At 32.4% G+C, this 19,628-nt stretch overlaps 2 protein-coding genes across 3 annotated transcripts in view; one reads left to right on the plus strand and one right to left on the minus strand.

The window, feature by feature from the left end:
* The window catches only part of LOC143062821 (uncharacterized protein C05D11.1-like), a 41,330-nt gene extending 34,019 nt beyond the window's left edge, over positions 1 to 7,311 (plus strand). Inside the window, exons 16-23 of the mRNA XM_076234634.1 lie at positions 14 to 194; positions 1,777 to 1,862; positions 2,269 to 2,429; positions 2,853 to 3,083; positions 4,055 to 4,148; positions 4,512 to 4,672; positions 5,141 to 5,293; positions 7,194 to 7,311. Coding sequence (XP_076090749.1) covers positions 14 to 194; positions 1,777 to 1,862; positions 2,269 to 2,429; positions 2,853 to 3,083; positions 4,055 to 4,148; positions 4,512 to 4,672; positions 5,141 to 5,293; positions 7,194 to 7,254 — 1,128 coding nt within the window. The 3' untranslated portion in view covers positions 7,255 to 7,311. The remainder of the gene's footprint in view (positions 1 to 13; positions 195 to 1,776; positions 1,863 to 2,268; positions 2,430 to 2,852; positions 3,084 to 4,054; positions 4,149 to 4,511; positions 4,673 to 5,140; positions 5,294 to 7,193) is intronic.
* A 7,509-nt stretch (positions 7,312 to 14,820) lies between these two features.
* LOC143062824 (uncharacterized) overlaps positions 14,821 to 19,628 on the minus strand; it is a 45,465-nt gene continuing 40,657 nt past the window's right edge. For both annotated transcript variants that reach the window (XM_076234636.1, XM_076234635.1), the window contains exon 2: positions 14,821 to 16,182. In XM_076234636.1, the coding sequence (XP_076090751.1) occupies positions 15,084 to 16,166 (1,083 nt within the window). In that variant the 5' untranslated portion in view covers positions 16,167 to 16,182 and the 3' untranslated portion in view covers positions 14,821 to 15,083. The remainder of the gene's footprint in view (positions 16,183 to 19,628) is intronic.

The following is a 19,628-nucleotide window of genomic DNA, read 5'->3' on the forward strand; positions in this document are numbered from 1 at the left end:
ACTTTCTTTATAGTTTGAAGAAGACAAGTACTTGAAAGGTATCCAATGGTTGAAAGATATATTGTTCCACACACAGTTCACTGCAGAAAGACTGAAAATTGTAGCACAAAAAATGGCAAATAGCATAGCATCCTTAAAAAGAAGTGGTTTTAAAGTAGTCCGTACTGTATTTTTAGATCTGACATACACCAAAGGTAGGTTAATATTCTTTCTTGTAAAGTTTATATATATATATCTTTAATACTAAAATAACGAGGTCCAATTTGTCAGGCTTCATGGGGTAAAAACGACAAATTAAAAATTCAACTTTAAAAGAGCTTATTTCGGACAATGGTGTTGATTAAAAATTGCAGCACTCCAGACCCTTTTGTTTTTCACATAATTAATATTGCCAATAATTAACAAGTTCCAGGTCGAATCTGGTACCAATACCAATAATATATTCACCTGTTACCTATTACCTTATCTGTACAATCCGCATCTGACAGGCGCACCACCAAACGGTGTATTTAGGATTTTGATATATACATGGGTCATAATCACAGGATTGATACTACTAAATTCAATCATTGTCACGTTGTTCCCTATTGCAGTATTTAAATCAGTATGACTTTCTAAGATGACAATACGAATGCTAAAAATTTGGACTTAAAATAAGGCGGATAGGTACAGTTTTCAATTTGTTAGCCGGCATGACGTAAAACAGCGAATCAAAGAATTCAACTTTATTTAAAACTGATATAGGACAATGCTGTTGAATAAAATTACTCCATTCCAGGCCCTTTTGTTTTCCAAATAATTAATATTACCAATAATTGATAAGTTCCAGGTCGACGGATTCAAACAGAAAGATTTTGAAAGCAGAGAAAACTGTGCATCTTATAATCTGCTACTTTATCAGATGACAATACCAATACTAAAATAAGGCTAACGCATAGTTATATACTTTAATTCAGTCACAGACCCGAGATATCACAGGTGTTATAGTATATATGTATATGATCGTTTTTTGTAATATCTTTTCAAACAAACAAATTATGCATGATCAATCTTTTTTAAAGGTTAATTGTTTCATTAGAACAAATATGAGAGGTGGAAGGGATTTTAATTTTTTGATGTCATGGTTTTGGTCATTTATAGTTGATTAGTGTATTCATTGAATGCCTTATGGTTGTTGTGTAAATTAGTCAATTTATATATGCTCCCCAATTTTTACTGGAGACCCCTAACAATGTTAAGTATAGAGAAACATAAATTATTCAGATGTATTGGAAGTTTGTTTTGACCAAAATGAAATTATTGGACATTTATTTACTGTTAGTTCAGAAATTATTGCGAGGTTTTTATTATTGCCAAAATTTTGCAATAATTTAAACTCACATTTTGAAATGTTTTTTATGAATTAAACAGGATTTTTCTCTAAATTGTAAAAATTAAAATGGAATTTCAGTCTGAAATGACAAAATCGCAATAATAAATGCATGCAATAATTTCTGAATCTACAGAATATATAAGTATATACAATTGGGAGTTTTTATTTTCAATTATCATAAGAGAGTTGTGTTCAGCTTTCTAAATTGAAATATCTCTAATTGCCTTTATGGATTGTCATTTAGCAAAGATTTATTTTTTATAATTTTTTGGGGGCAGAGATTGTCCTCTTATTGTTTCTAAGCATCTTTGAATCAAAAATTAATGATTTACGAAAATTCAGTTTTATTGAATATTCTTGTTTGCATGTTTTTGGCCTTGCAATATTTTTTTTGCATTTTGTAGGTTGTAACATAACTGCTACAAGTTTAGTCAGACAGGAAAAGTTTTTGAAAAAATTACAGACTCAGCTTGATGAAAATAGTGAAAAGGTAAGTATTTGTTGGGCTTAAATATAACCAAGGGGTTTCTTGGTAGGCTTTGAAATTAAAGATTAATAATGGTGTGTTCCAGAATCAGGGTTTATAGTATCTTTTACTATATTGTGAACACAATTCCTAGGTGGTGATATATTCTTACTTTTACATTAGTGAGTTTTAGGTCATTGTGTACTGCTGGCCATACTATAATGCAATAATGATTTGACAAATTTTATCAAAGTTACAGGATTTTGACCATTAAAACTTAGGCCTATTTTAATATAAGGACACCGTAAAGTTAAAAAAGAGGTTTCACTTTGTAAAAAACATGTCAAATGAAAACATGAGTGGTTTCTGGTAGATTTTTTTCATGAGAAAAAAAATGTGCATATGAAAAAGTTTGTGTTTTCTGCTCCAGGTACTAAAAATCATGGAGAGGATAAGAGATTCTCTAACATCAGATTTAAGGATTCATTTATCTCTTCAAGTGGATAGCGTTTCTAAAGTGTCGTCTGCTCTAGAAGAACCATGGAAAGCATTTGTGCCAAAAGATAAACTTTCCACTACAACTGTTGATAAGTAAGTTTTTAGATCCAGATTTTGAAAATAGTTTGATGTAAAAATAGACTATCCCTACATAGGTAACATAAGATGGTGAAAAAATAGACTATCCCTACATAGGTAACATAAGATGGTGAAAATATAGACTATCCCTACATAGGTAACATAAGATGTTGAAAATATAGACTATCCCTACATAGGTAACATAAGATGGTGAAAATAGACTATCCCTACATAGGCAACATAAGATGGTGAAAATATACACTTGTAATCTCTTATTGTGATTCAACATTGTTTTAAATTCCATTATTTTGAAATCAAAAGAAAAAAATATTTTAGTCATTTTTGAAATATTCTTTCTTAATTGTCATACCAAGGGTTGATCTAAGTAATCAAAAAAACAAATGATTTGAGTTTATAACTGTTAATAAATATTTTTAGAGTAAAGGTGAAACCATCATTAGAATTTATTACTGCTGAAAAGCCTCACAGTCGAATAGTTATTGGTGTTGGATCAGTGGAGTCATCATTCCTTATTCAAGCAGTGCCTTGTATATCAGATTTCTATCACAAAGATTTACCAGCTGTTATGGTCTTCATTCAATATATGACACAGCTTGAGGGTCCTATGTGGAAACAGATTCGTGGACTTGGACTGGCCTATGGTTATAGGTAAGGTTGTATAGTCAATCGGTCCTTTCTGGTACAAGTTATTGACAAGGTTTTATTTTGAAAAGTTGTTTAAGCTCAAATTTTACCATATTGAATTGCAGCAGATCCAAAGATGTTTTAAAACCTCAAAAAATCTTTGCCATTTGAGATGAAAATTACATGAAAATTTATTTTTGGTTCCAAACATACAATATAGAAGGTTAAATAACTTAATATAACTTTTTCTATTTTTCATAATATTTTGTAGCTGAAAAAGACTTTGATAAATTGACTGTCATCTATATTTGTTGTTTTAATTTAGTTATGCAATATTTCTTAATTCACTCAATTGAATTATAAAATTCATTTTTTTTTTGTACATAGTAAATTATTGCTGAATTGTTATTTTCTACACACTTAATTGTATTCTAACTAAGAATACTTATGTAACTTATATATGAACATTGAGTGTGTAATCTATTATTACCATAACAGTGAAACTTCATCTGACCTTCAAACTGCCTTTTTGATAAAAGAGATGAATAAAAATAGATGTTGAGTATTCTAGTGATGGACAAAACCTTATCAAAATAAAAACAAAAAGAGGCATTTATGTAATTTCATATTTTATATTGTCTGTTTGTTGTTGCCTAAGGATCTATTATATTGAGGATACCTTTTTATGTTAACATGTTTTGGCCTTTTTCAAGGTGTTGTTAACTGTTATCAGAGATAAATTAAACTGTTAACTGTTTTCAACCTACTGTGTTAACAGTTATCAGCATTTTTGCATTTATTGTTAACTGTTTTTGCCAAATTTGAGGTGTTGTAAACATATTAACGGACCCCCCTATTGCCACCCCCCTATATTGGCTGCATTAAATAATTAGTAGAAAATAACAAATTTTAAAAGATTTATATATATAAATCCTCAAATATTAGGTGCAAACAATAAACATAGTTGATTGTTTTGAATTTGTCTTTATTTCCAGTATGTATGTGAAGCCAGAAAAGAACCAGTTGTTTTATGTATTGACAAAATCCTCAAATATTGTGAATGCTTATCAGAAAGGCAAAAACATTGTTGTAAGTATACTGTAGGTTTAGATTCAGATAAATATGAAACTGCTTAGGTGTCAAGCGTTAAAAAATATACTTTGGTTATAAATAAATCATGGTAAACTACATGAACTCAAAATTTGTTTTATTTCTTAATAAGATCCAACATGTTTGACCTCATCTTACAATCTGTGTGTCAGTCAACTCTTTTACACCTCCAAAAAGAGAGACATTTAATTCTTAAATAATGTTGTTACAAATGGCAAAATTTACAATCCCAATGGTAGATAATGGACCAGAGGATAAGTTTTCAATGTTAATTTTAGATTTATATGGTACATTGTATATTTACCTCTTAGCTAAACAAATATAGTAAATTTTCTGTTGCAGATGGGTTACATCAATGGTGAGAATAGTTTTTCAGAAGTGGAGTTAGAATCAGCCAGAAGTAGTTTAATATTTGAGATTATTGAAGAGGAGAAAACAGTAACTAAAGTTGCTCAGCAGTCACTGTTGTCTTACTTCAGAGGAGTTGATCATAACTACAATAAGTAAGTAACCATAGAAACTGCACCATTTTGACTGTCAAATCTCAAATGCCAGTTGATGAAAAACATGATCACTGCTTTTTATATTAATTGATTTATGTTTGATATCTTTCATATATGAAGATATGAGGCATCTAGAAAATTCACATAAAGATAACAAAAGTTTTAAAAAAATTCCTGGACAGCACAATAGACCAGTTCAAACACCAACAATAGTCTTCATGTCCTGAATTGGCTTGTGATATCTGCCACTGGTTATTAAGCCAACAACAACCATAAATCTAACTATTCTAGAATTATATATTAACTGTTCAAATGAAGGTTTATTTGTAAATACTGCAGAAATCATTGAATTGTGGAAAACATGATCTGTCAATTGTAGTTATAATTCATTTTAATAAATTTTAACACAAGCTTCCATAACTTTATTATAACTTGAATAGTTTTTATGTAGTATCCTCTTGTTTTTAGGGAATTGCTGATGAAGATAGCAGCCGTTACTATTGAAGATTTGAAGAGAATTGGCTCTACATACATTGCACCACTATTTGATTCAGACAAAGTGAGAACAGCTGTCTGCTGCAATCCATCCAAAGTTAAAGAAACAGCAAATGATTTCAAGCAGTAAGTCTCCGGCCATATTTGTCGAGCCTGTAACTTTTGTCCCAGAAAGCTCAATGTAGAGATAGTGATTTGGCGAAAGCGTCGTTCACTAACTTTTTAAAAGCTTTATATTTTTATCTCATGTCCAAGTGTCAGGTGTCATCTGACCTTGATCTCATTTTCATGGTTCAGTGGTCAAAGTTAAGTTTTTGAGTTTTGGGCTTTTTTTCTAAAACTATATGCAATAGGTTAACTATGTATGGGGTATGGAAATATTTTATGCTGTACATGTCAGTCTAACATTTCTAAAAAATAAAAGGACAAACACAAATAGTACAAAAAACACAACATAGAAAACTAAAGACTAAGCAACACAAACCCCACCAAAAATTGGGGTGATTTCAGGTGCTCGGGAAGGTTAAGCAGATCCTGCTCCACATGTGGCACCTTTCATGTTGCTCATGTTATTACAAACCTGGTAAATGATCTAATTTGGTAGGTCACATTCATGGTGAAGTGGATTGTAGTTACGACAATTAGTTAAGGAACATATCCGATATCATCTGTGAAATGGTTATTCCATAGTAGTTATTAAACTATTAGCAATAGGCTAACTATATTTGTTGTATGGAAGGATTGTAAGCTGTATATGTCTGTCTAGCAGGTATCATCTGACCTTGAACTCATGTTGGTGGTTCTTTGGTCAATGTTAAGTTTTCATGGTTAAGCATGTCTCTTAGATTGTACAAGAAATAGGTCAACTATATTTAATGCATAGATCAGTTGTAAGGTGTACATGTCTGCCTGGCATAGTTCATCTGACCTTGTCCACATTTTCATGGTTTATTGGTCAATGTTTAGTTTTCTTTGTGAAGTCTGTTTCTTAGAAACTATAAGCAAAAGGTCATCTATATCTGGGAACAGTATATCTAACGGAAAATGAATCTCATAGGATTTTCAGTATAAAATTGATAAAATTTTGAATCTGAGACTTCGCTAGATGTACGGATTTTGGTAGCGTCTGACTGAAAAATTATCAGAACTGTTCAATAAATTAACAACATTACTCTAATCACAAATGAATACAAGTTTTATCATGAAGTAGATATATTTTGTCATACAAAATTACCAAAATTAGTTTGATTTCTTTGATGTGAAGTGATTTATAATGTTTTGGGGACTTGGAAATCATCACGGCAATCACCACCATTTTTCTTATTACCCTGTTTCATAAGGTATCATTCTGTGATGAAATGAATGCAATTCTAACAAATTTGAAGTGGCAGAATACAAGTTTGATACACTGGCATCACTATAAAGCTAGCTTGAATGAAATTTTATTGACATTATCAGAAATTATCAGGATAATAGCAAGTCTGTTTTTAACACATGTCTGTTTCCTTATCGTATCTATATTAACTATGACCTGATGATAAAATCAACTACAATTAGGTAGTACCAAGTCCCATCAATATATATGTTCCTGTTTATATTTAGTGTATTGAGTGATTGTAAGGTGTACATGTATTTTTTGTTTGTTTATCTGACCTTGACCTTATTTTCTTAGGAACATTTTAAGTTTGTGTGATAGCTTAGTAAAACTTTATATTTAAGACTATCAACATAACATCAATAATTAGTAAAGAAGCGAGACATTTCAGTGAGTGCACTCTTGTTAAATTGCTGTGTTAAGTTCATTTGTCGCTAAATTGTCACATATTAAGATGCATCATGTTTTTATTGCTTATTTATGACACTGGTTAAATTTTTTTCATGATTATGTGAATTTTTACATTACGGTATACAATTATTAAATTAATGAAAAATTGTTACCAAATTTCACCAAAAATGTATGAATTGACATATCAATACATTTGTTGTAGAATGAAGTAAAATCTTTTGATATTTTTTTATTTTACAGATTTGGAGTTAATCTGACTGTTCTCGACTCTTTAGAAGAGGATTTTCTCTCTGGACTTTAAATTCATTCTAGTGGAAGTTAATATCTGTTGACAGTTGAAATAAAAGTTCTCTCTAAATTCTTATATTTATGTTGCAAACAATACAGAATTCCAGCTCATGTGAAACTAAAACCTGGATGACTCTTTAAGGATCTTGTGAAAATGTTACATATATTTTTAAGAAACCCTTTTAAAAAAAGATATAAACCCAAGTTAGCACATGGAATTGTGTAATGAGATGTCATGAAAGGTTTAAATGATTCACTCAAATGCATCGATTTCAAGTAATATTCTTACTGTTAGTGTTTGATAATCTATATACTATAAATCCAGAAATTATTGCCTGTATTTGTTATAGTGATTTTGTCATTTTGTGGGATATTGTGAAAAATCCTGTTTAATTCATATAAAACATTTCTAAATGTGAGTTTGAATTATTAGGATTATAACCCTGTTGCAAATCGCAAAAATAAAAACATTGCAGTAATTTCTGATTTTACAGTATAGAAGACTGCATAGGAAGGTAACATACAGCTTATATCATGTTTAACAATTAAAGTAGGGGCATTATCAATTGAAAGAAACTGGTCAAGAAAGTTGACCATTAAATTGTGGTTACAAAAACTAGAAACTTAGTACACATGTTCTTTTTGATGTGAAAATTTTAAGATTTATGTCAAATAAAGATCATGAACCCTCGTTTTAAGGTCCATTGAACAATTAAATATAGTGTGAACAGGGCATAGTGTCTTATTGAGTCAGATTCTTGTTTCAGTATTTTTTCAAAGATTGTATAATGATGAACATACTGTGGAAACATATTATTCCTTGTCTACCAATTTTCATAGATTTCGTGGGTACAGGTAAACCAAGAAATTAAATGTTCAACGAATGACAGATTTTCTATATGCAGACTGGTAAAACCACTAAATTAAATATCCATGAACATACAAGTTCTCCTTTATCCAAGAAAATTGGTATTTGAGAAAATAAATGAATCCACAGTAGATTGCCATCATGGTGGAAATCCATTTTATAGCAAATACTTATCAGAGTTTGTCACAGGTTGTACTGTAAATATGATCTGAAAGTAAGCAAACATGACAGATTGAAATAAATGACAGATTGTAATAATTTATTTTCCCCCTTTATTGCAATCAGTCATGTTAATTAGTTGATTAGGATTGTGGTTTTCTGTTTCTGAGATACAAAATAAATCAAAACCAGCTTTTGTATTTGAATTTGAAGTTTGATGTTGATACACTCCATGTCTGATTTGAGCTCTTAGAGTCTAGATAAATGTTCAATTATGTATTATTTATAAAATTTTGGAATTAAAACCAACTGGTACGCTTGGGCACATACGTTTCATAGACCTAAAATATTATATAAAAGTTCTGAAAACATTCAAAACAAATAATAAGAGATCAAACAACCATTTCTAATTAGTTGACTGCTCTGTTAGTTATACCCCTGGAGACTGATTATCCAACAGCAGTAGTACTGAAATATTGGCGGCCAGGTGAATTGTACCTCTCTCAATTGATATCCCAACAGCAGCAGTACCAAACAATTGGCTGGTGGGTTTAAGTAAAACCAGAGATTAATTGTCCAATAGTTGTAGTACTTACTCATTGGCTGCTGAGTGATAATATCTCAGGCAAAGGATAACTATTATTCAACAGCAGCAATACTGTAACATTTGCTGCTGGGTTAAATGTACTATTGTGGATTGATTACCCAACATCAGCAGCATCTTAATTGGCTACCGGTCCAAGGTAAACTAGAAGCTGTATGTCCAACAACAGCAGTACTGAAACATTGGTGGCCGGTCTAAGGTAAACTAGAGGATGTATATCCAACAGCAGCAGTACTGAAACATTGGCTACCGGTCCAAGGTAAACTAGAGGCTGTATGTCCAACAGCAGCAATACTGAATCATTGGCTGCCGGTCTAAAATCGAACTGGAGACTTATGTCCAACAGCAGCAGTACTGAAACATTGGCTACCGGTCTAAGATCGAACTGGAGATTTGTATGTCCAACAGCAGCAGTACTGAAACATTGGCTACCGGTCTAAGATCGAACTGGGGACTATGTCCAACAGCAGCAGTACTGAAACATTGGCTACCGGTCTAAGATCGAACTGGAGACTGAATGTCCAACAGCAGCAGTACTGAAACATTGGCTGTCGGTCTAAGATCGAACTTAGTACATGTAAGATCGAACATGTAAGATCGAACTGGAGACTGAATGTCCAACAGCAGCAGTACTGAAACATTGGCTACCGGTCCAAAGTCGAACTGGAGACTGTATGTCCAACAGCAGCAGTACTGAAACATTGGCTGATGGTTAAAGGAAGAACCAGAGTATGATTTTCCAACAGCAGCATTATTTATACGTTAGCTGTCGGAAGACATTACCTCTGGGGACTCATAAACAATTTCCAATAGACGGAACACTGAAACAATGGCTGCTGGGTTAAGGAAAAGCCTTAGAATTATTGTCCAACAGCAGTAAAAGTCAAGGAATATTGGAAACTAGAGTGACAGTAGCTCCAGAGATTTGGTATCTAACAGCACCAATACTTAGACGTTGGCTGCTGGGTGAATGTTACCTTAGTACTTCTAAAACATATGAAATCAAGGCGATATTATATTCGTTGATTATGAAAATATTGTTAACATACTGTATAATGCGTTCAATATCGTAGCGGCTTCGTAGTGCTACCTAGATTTATTATGACTATTGAACGTGTATTTAGCCTAGCTGCTACATAGATATTGATAGCAGCTACGTAGCTGCTACGTAGCCACAACGATATTGAACTCGACCCAGTATCAATCAAAGTACTACGATGCTAGGTATTCCTAGTTGAAATTGATCGACCAAGAAGGGAATAGATACTATAAATGACGCATTTCTATCTATTTGTGGGAATTAAATATTTTATTACCTATAAACGAAGGGAACATAGCAGATTTTTCGAATGCGCTGTAAATGGAAATTCGTGTTTTGGGTAAAAGTTTAGATACTGCGTAATAAATTCTTTTTCAATAATTAAAAAAAAAAGGAATATATATGGTTATATATTAGGATAGGAAGACAATTATATCAATCTTAAAGGGCACTAGCTACGAGATATATAAAAAATCTAATATATATTTTTTTGTTCAAATCTTTAATGACTGTGAAATAGTGAAATAATTCGTTTTTAGCAGCCAGTATGGTTCAATTTTGTCAAAATAAGCTAAGAAAAATTGATGATGAATTATTCACCTGCAAGTTAATAATTCGACCTCATTGAATCCGTATTCATGTGAACTTCAATTTAACCCCTTAGCTAGAGATGGATAACACGTATGCATTGTATGTGTAAAGTTTTTTTTAAAGGAAAAGAATGTCAACATTGAAAGTGAAACAAAGATAAATCATTTTGATTAACTGATTCGATCCACAAAAAATCACTCTTATACAGATAAAAACGAGGATAGACATATATTTTTAATCTATTATATGAAATTAAACAGACCTAGAAAATTCCAATAGCACGATTTCGCTTAATCTATTTATATCTTTATTTATGTTTACATCGCTTATATGGTTATCGGATGACTTTAGAGGTCAACTCGATAGTTAATTAGATGGCGTCTAGACTCAAATACACACGAACAACAGCTACGAATTATCATGCCTGTGCCCTGTTAATTGTGTATTTTAGACTTTTGATAGTTTGGATAAATGTTTGACATTGTTATAAATCAAATATGAGAATTTGAGTCGATTCGGTGAACATGAATTTGACAGCTAGTGCCCCTTGAATGCTAAGTTTCGTTTGAATAATATACATCTAAATTATGCAATTCTCGATATGATGCAGGCGATGCATGCATAGCCAGCCAACGCTGACTCGATCGGTTCACTGGTTTTGGAGTTCATTGGATTCTCTTTTGATTTTATTTATGATTCATCTTCTTGGTCGATTTATGAGATTTTACAATCTGTGATAAGTACTGTTGCCCTAATTGATATTTACAAAATAATTATACTACTTTAAAAGGTGAGATCACTTTAGTATAATGAAGAACAAAACAAAGGCTTTACAAAGATTGAAAAATATGCTTAGGCCTGGATCAGATGGTTTTATAAAGGATTTTTTTTTAAATATTTAGATTTATTACTGATAGTTATAAAATTTAGAATTTGTCAATGCCTCAAAATTAAAGTATCACATCTTAAATAAAAAATGGAAGTACAGCTGATGAGTATCAAGGTTATTGAATTTCACATTAACCCAGCTCCAAGCTGCCTAGCACATTATCAAAAACAGTGATGAAACATATTTCATTCATGGTAGATATGCTTTTAGAAGCAATCGTCTCATACAATATATGTTATTCTATGCAGAATTAAATATTAAATACAGGCAACAGTAGTATACCAGTGTTCAAAAGTCATAAATCGATTGAGAGAAACCAAATTCGGGTTACAAACTAAAACCGAGGGAAACACATCTACAGTATGACAGTTGTTGTCCACTAGATCGTTTGATGTGTTTCATAATTTGATTTTGCCATTTGATTAGGGACTTTCCGTTTTGAATTTTCCTCGGAGTTCAGTATTTTTGTGAGTTTACTTTCTACTATAATTAGAAAACAAAGGAACAACAGGAACACTGAAGTGCAACATAAACAAAAACCAACATTCTTAGAAACGAACTACTGCCTTATTCCTTAATTGGTAAAGGACATTTAAAAAAAGCAACGTCCTAATCGTGGATTTTTAAAAATATTTTTCATAGAGTATCTTTGTATTTCTAAACAAAATATTAGACTTTTGTTCAATTTCAATTTCGAACCAAGAAAACACTTGTTACACATAATCATGGAATATATTAAAAACAAAGAAATTACAATTAGGGATACCAACGCTGTAAAGATTTAAAGATTTACTAATCGAGTACTCGTTTGATTTACCCAGCGATATATACAAAATGGAAACACAAAAGTATTCCCATTTTGATACATTGTGGGTCGTTGTCCTATGGACAAAAACTCTCAACTTTATTACATAGGACTAGATAATAATAGTTTCAGAAATTTTATACCATAATAAAATAGCCCATTTACTACAAGTACTAATTTTAAAACTGGCAATAATCCAAACAATTAATTATCAAACCCCTATAGATAAATGATTACTAATCATACTAATAACTAATACTGTCAATTTGAAAACACCTGTTGCGGCTGTCATATAGAGGTTTAGCACTATAACACCAGGTTCAATCCACCATTTTCTACATTTGAAAAATGCCTGTACCAAGTCAGTAATGTGACAGTTGTTGTCCATTCGTTTGATGTGTTTTATCATTTGATTTTGCCATTTCATTAGGGACTTTGCGTTTTGAATTTTCATCGGAGTTCAGTTTTTTTTGTGATTTTACTTTTTCTTTTATCAATGAGATATATTTGACTAAGTCAAATCAGTTTTATTTTTATGTAGAAATTATGTGTATATAATTATACCAAAATATGTATTAAACAGACACTTTTAAAGTTATGTGATGGAATAGCATAGCTTTATTGTTGTCCTATTCAAAATAATTTATGGCTTACAAAATACAAGATTTCTCTGAATTTGATAACTCAAAATTAAATAGATAGCTAGACATCATGGGCCTGTTTTTCTCACAATGGCTCTGTTTATTCATAATGGTCATGTATTGATGCCCTGCTAGCCTGCAATGGACAAGTGTTGCGTTTGTTAATAAGAGACAGTTTCATGCATAATGCAATATACGATTTTCTTTTTGTGTCCCATTTTGATCATAGAGCAACTCATATAAAATTGGCTTTCAAACTTGTTTTATTTGATTGTTTTGATGAAACATTTATAACATTTTTTTCCTCATTTGTTGTGCAAAATACTAATTTAAACCTGTTTTATACAAGGATAATTTGTTGATTCTTAACAGACAAGAATATTTCCAAAATCCTCGTCCCCACTCAGAATATCAAATCGTCCCCTGAGTACAAATTGGTGAAATATGGTTATTGAAGGTCTATACAATTATGGTTAAGATACTCATGAACCTTGATCAAAACATGGCTTCAAATCGACATAAAAGCTGCGTCGAATTTTGCAAATAAATATCAATATCACCATATGTGTTCCAAAGCGAACAGAATATAACGGAGGAAGAAATCTCACGATAACAGTAATTTTTAAAATGATAGTGTACTTATAACACGATATAAGTAAAGGATGCAGTTAGTTTAAAAGAGGAAGTAATATTTCAATAGAAAAAATCTTGATTGTCTGCTTAGTAAGTTGATACTGTTTTCTTTTTCAAGTTGAATTATTGCATAATGATTTGTTTATTATGCTACTAGTATTTAAACTTGTCTGTCTAACATTAACACCATTGTCGGATTTTCTTAGTTGTCTTAAAAAACTAATACCTAGTTCTGATGACTTTTTGTCAGACAATTACTTTTAAATAAACAGCTTTATTTTCATTAGATACTTGAAAGTATTGATAACTACTCCTCACACTTTCATGTTTCCTCACCGCGTAACTTTAATAAAGGTATATGTCATTCCTCATACAAATTCTCTCCATGTCGTAGTTCAACAACAGCAACATACACATACACACACATGGTGTACGCTAATCCATTCAGTATGTTATATACACAGACAACTTAACAACAGCAACACACACATACACATGGTGTACGCTAACCCATTCAGTATGTTATATACACAGACAACTTAACAACAGTAACATACACTCACAAATGCATGGTGTTCGATAATCCATTCAGTATGTTATAAACATAGACAACTTAACAACAGCAACACACACACACACACACACACACACACACACATGGTGTTCGTTAATCCATTCAGTATGTTATCCACACGTTATCCACACAGACAACTTACACGTTATGATGCGCATCATGAATTAATATATTGAACACGATTTGTTTGAATCACTGAGTTTTTATATTATTTTTGTTCATAACTTTTTAAGATGTTCAGATCATGATATATGGTACGGTACTATTTCCAATAGACAGCTATTGTCAATACGAAAACATCCATCACTTGATACTTTTATGACCCAGTTTAACAGAGGAAATAGTGTATTAGGGGAACATAGTATCTATTACAGCCAACAGGGCATTATTACGGGGCTGTTATGAATAAAACCTGTTTTATGACCTTTTGTCAGACATTTCATATTAAACAAATTAACCTAGATACTTGAAAGTATTAATAAATACAATTATCACTTTATTTTCGCATTCAAACCCGTTCGTTGAATAAAGTACCTGACATGAAAGAGCTGAATAAGATATACACAAAAATGTTCTGAAGTTATTTTTATTCGACTAATGTTGATAATTCTGAGTAAAGTGGTCCTAGATAACTAACAGTCATCATGAATATTCAGTCGAATTATAAAAAAAAAGAAGGTTTTATCCACAAAGGCCCGAAATAATGTCATGTTGGCTATTAAAAGTACCGTTTTGATTCTGATAATAACTTGGAATTTAAGCAACAATATACCCCATTAGTTTCTACATTTTTATATTCATAAACAGATTTGAAACATTTGTTACTTTATCTAATCTCTGTCGTTTTTTCTTCATTCCGTCCCCTTTTTTCAGCACAGTTTAGTAATATCTATGTTGTTTATATCATATAGTTCATGCTCACGTTCAATTTGTATTGTTATATATATTGTATTTTGGAGAAACTTTATAAGTACGGTTTACTTGTGTCTGATCTTTTTTGCTTTGAGCAAATAAAATATGTTTAAACTTATTTGTTTTTTCATCCATTTGAACGCTTTGATAAAATGCCTGTGGTATATAAACAAATTTTATGGAGTTTTTGCCTCCTCTGTAATACAGTTACATTAGTTTTTCGTCTTGTTTCATATCTCAAACAACTTGTAGTACCTGCATAATAATTTACATCACGGAAATTGTTTTTTATGAGGATTTTATTGTAATTTCGTTCGTTTTCTATTGTTTTCCATTTTTCTTCCATATGGCCTTTATCTACGACTTGATGAATAGCACTAACAGTTTTGGAAAAGTCGATGGTACTAAAATTTAACATCCTTGCATGCAGCAATATAAAGTTATCATATGCAACCCGACCTATCACCAGATCCGGTAAAACGTCCCATGGATAAGATCTGTCAGTGAAAAAATAGTCCTCAGCATCTGAACGGAAGAGAATCCCTCGCTTTCTCGAAACATGGATTAAAGATTTAAAAGATCCTGCTTCTTCCGTGCTCACATTCGCAATATCTGTCCTTCTACCTGTAGCCATGGTATGTGTATTGTTTAACATTGAGTTGTTCTTAAGAAGTTCAAGGTTTTCCGTTAATCCATTTGTAAATAAAATATCAGAATTTGCATATCCTATGAACGAAGCTTTATAACGTTTAGCAATTGCCATGTACATAAACTTAAGGATAGGTGTACCTGATTTGGAAACGTGTTCTACAGGCAAAACATCCCAGCACGCTATTTTAAATTCTTCTGCTAACTGAGAACTGTTTGTGAATAATACTGCTTTCACGTTTCTACCAAGGGAAGGCCAGTTTCGTTTTGTATTGTTATGAACAATAAACCTTTTTGTTGATGCTACAAATGACGTAAAAATGACGTAATCATATACAACGGATTGTTCAAACGCATCTGAGTGTAGATCCCATAATAGGTGACGATACCTATTGCATACCATATCTTTAGAAAGAATTGTGTCCTTTTGAATAATACTGACTAAATATTCCAGGGATCTGCTCAAGTTTAACATAGGCACACGGATTACTATTCCATTTAAAATTATACAAAACACAATTAATGAAATAGTTATCTTTTGAAATGTAGTTCTCCATGCCATTAGTCTGCATCTGAAACTATACAGAAATTCACTGATTAACACAAAATATTTTACAACCTATATATAAACGAATGGAACAAAGAAGGTGTTTAGAATGCACTGTTAACACCTTGCTGCCGGAGGGACATATGTGTCCACACCGACTGTGCCGGAGGAACACATATCCATGTTTTAATTTATTAAAGCTTCTCCTCAGTACTGTATCTTTTTCAAATGAAAGACTAAAGTTCAAACATGGTTATATTATAAGTTATCTACGTTCATATCCGTAGATATGGATATTTTAACACCCTGAATTATCCAAGTACACCCTGAGGCGCAGCCGAAGGGTGTACAGGGTTCTGAAGGGTGTTAAAATATCCATATCTACGGATATGAACGTAGATAACGAATTTATCCCCGGTCTTAGCCTAAATCTGGCAATTTTTAGAGAAATTCGACCACAAAGTTTAACGTGAAAGTAACGTTTTTTTTTCATTTTTTTAAAATATCTTTTATTGAAATTTGAGATTTTGAAATATTTTTAACGGGGTGTAGGGTACTTCCTTTGGTAGAACCCAACAGGTAGACAAATATCAGACGTTTTTAATCTAAAGACAGAGAAAGTGAAATGGGTCGAATTTGGCGCTGAAATGTTGTGAGAGTTACATCATAGACGGTGTCAACGTCCGAAGCAAGGTTGTCGGCTCTCCGAACTTTCCGGAAGTCCTGTGTTTAACAAATAATCAGTTTCAAGATATTCTTGTATGACATTATTAAGATTGCATCTTTTAATATGTTAACTTGTTCTATAAGTACTGTTTGTTTTGATTTGCTTATGTAAAGGTTTGTTTGAATGTAAAGTAACTTTTAATGAATTTTTGAATTTCAAAATTCCACATTTTTTTAAAAATGACCCATATGTATAGCTTTGAAATAAAAGTAAAATTGAGAATGGAAATGGGGAATGTGTCAAAGAAACAACAACTCGACCATAGAACAGACAACAGCAGAAGGTCATCAACAGGTCTTCAATGCAGCGAGAAATTCCCACACCCGGAGCGTCCCTAAGCTGCCCCCTACATATTAATAACTATATATACTAGTTCAGTGATAATGACCGCCATACTGAACTCCAAATTATACACAAGAATACTAAAATTAAAAATGATACAAGACTAACAAAGGCCAGAAGCTCCTGACTTCGGACAGGTGCAAAATGCAGCGGGGTTTAACATGTTTATGAGATCTCAACCCTCCCCCTATACCTGTAGCCAATGTAGAAAAGTAAACGATAACAATACGCAAATTTCTATTCTGGCAAATATTGATAATAAATTTCCAATATCTTAACCTGGGGGAAAAAGCAATTACATAATTTGAATAAGTCTTTATATGGTAGATTTTTTTTCAAGCAGTCTTTTCGTTTCCACTGGCAGTTTCGATTTTATAAAGTAAATGTTTTTCTTTTCATTTTAATAATTCATTTAACTCTACATTAAATAAAATGCAAACTTGAAGAAAATCTATCGAAAAGTTATAAAAGTTAACTGAAATTTCAATAACTCGAATCGTATATTATCAGCGTCAATTCATTTCTATTTCCTTTTTGGGTCTTTGGTGTAAACCCCAACAAAGTAGTTCCGAACACAAAGAGTAGTGTCCCTTTGAACGCTTGTAGCAATCGGAACAACTCGGCCTTTCTGGTTGCACGAAGAAATAACTGTACTGCGTAGCGAGAATGGCCGAGTAGTTACGATTGCGCTTGTAGATTACAATTTCTATATCGTGACGTCACAATACAAAATAGCAAGTCCGCATAAACGATCAGTGACGCAGAAAATACAAAATAATGGTGACGGCAAGGATTGATTGCCGAGTTTATGAGCTTCGGTCCTTGCTTGGAAGTTGAGACGGTGTAACGTCAACGTAGGTCATTTGCATAGCTAGGTCAGTGTCCCATTCATTGACAATGTGGCAGAAGAGTGATGCATTTATTAAAATTATTGCAAATAATCGACATAACAAGATAAAATCGTTAGTGGATTAAGTATCTAATTATACAGACATCATGGATAATTTACAGAATTCGATATTTCATAAGGAACAACCAGGGAACTAAGTAAAACGCGCGTGAATTTCCCCAATGTAATGGGTAGCAACGTCCGGCGGGGATGTTGGTTAGCAACACTCAGGGGCTATGGGTTTTGTAACGAAGTGCAGTGGCGGATCCAGGGGGGGGGGGGGTTCCGGGGGTGCGCACCCCCCCTTTATTTTTGCCGATCAATGCATTTGTATCGGGACATATGTTTTGCACCCCCCCCCTTTGCCCTGGGTGCCCTGGGTTAGCACCCCCTTTCGAAAATTCCTGCATCCGCCCCTGAAGTGCGTTAACCAATCAAAATCCTAGAAATATACTAAGCCGGGGATAAGTATTCATCAATGGGTCCCAAATAGTACGGTCACTATGACATGACATCATATGTCGAATGACGTTATTGTTGGACATCTAACGTCACAGTCTTGGGACAAGATTTTAGATACGGCGTGGTAGATTCTGTTAACATTTTGGATATAGTTTCTAAAACTGTTCGTAAAAATCGTTCTCATGGACGCAGAAAAAATCGCAATCAAAGAAAATATCGGACCAACCATACAAATATTTCGGACCTAATTTCCATTTCAAAAAACAACGGCAGACATTATCTGTTAACCAAGCTTTGTTCTTTACCTATAAATAAATTAAATAAAATTTTAGAGGATTGCAACACAATTTCATATTACAGTCCTAAGTATGAAATTGTCCAAATTATAATGGCATATTGTTATTCTAAACTGTTTCCAAAAATTGATCGCCCTGAAGATCATAAAAAACATTTTATTAAAATAAAGTATGTCAATAAAGGTTTTGATTTTGTAAATATTGCCGGTATTTTTAACGACCATTCTGTTAAAGACCAAATTCCTGGATATTTTGATAATACTGAACTCCCTCTCATTTGTTATATTTACAAGAAATCTACCCGAAAATATGTGTTTAATTATAGCCAATTGTGTAAAGATGTAAATATCACTGAAAATACACCTATGTCGTGTAATTGCAGTAATTCAGAATACACCTATGGACCAATTTCCCATGTTATAACAGGAGACCTTAACATCGTTCGCGACCGAGAGTTAAAATCATTCCTCAGTAAAGGACCTAAATATCGTCCCCCGTCAACTATTAACTGGAATGAGTGTCGTAATATCATCAACGATTCACTCCGCGCCTACTGTTTGAAATGGGTAAAACGGGAAAAAGCTGACAAAAAATCTTTGGACTCTTTTTTTAATTCAGTAATGAAGATAGTTGATATTCGAATACAACATTTTAAAGAACATTTTACCCTCAACAAAAACTATAAAAACCCTATTTCGCGTATCAAAAATAAACTAACAGAACTAGCCAAGGAATTTGTTTTTGTCCCGGCTGATAAAGCT

The sequence above is a fragment of the Mytilus galloprovincialis genome, chromosome 2, assembly GCF_965363235.1.
Source record: "Mytilus galloprovincialis chromosome 2, xbMytGall1.hap1.1, whole genome shotgun sequence".
Lineage (NCBI taxonomy): Eukaryota > Metazoa > Mollusca > Bivalvia > Mytilida > Mytilidae > Mytilus > Mytilus galloprovincialis.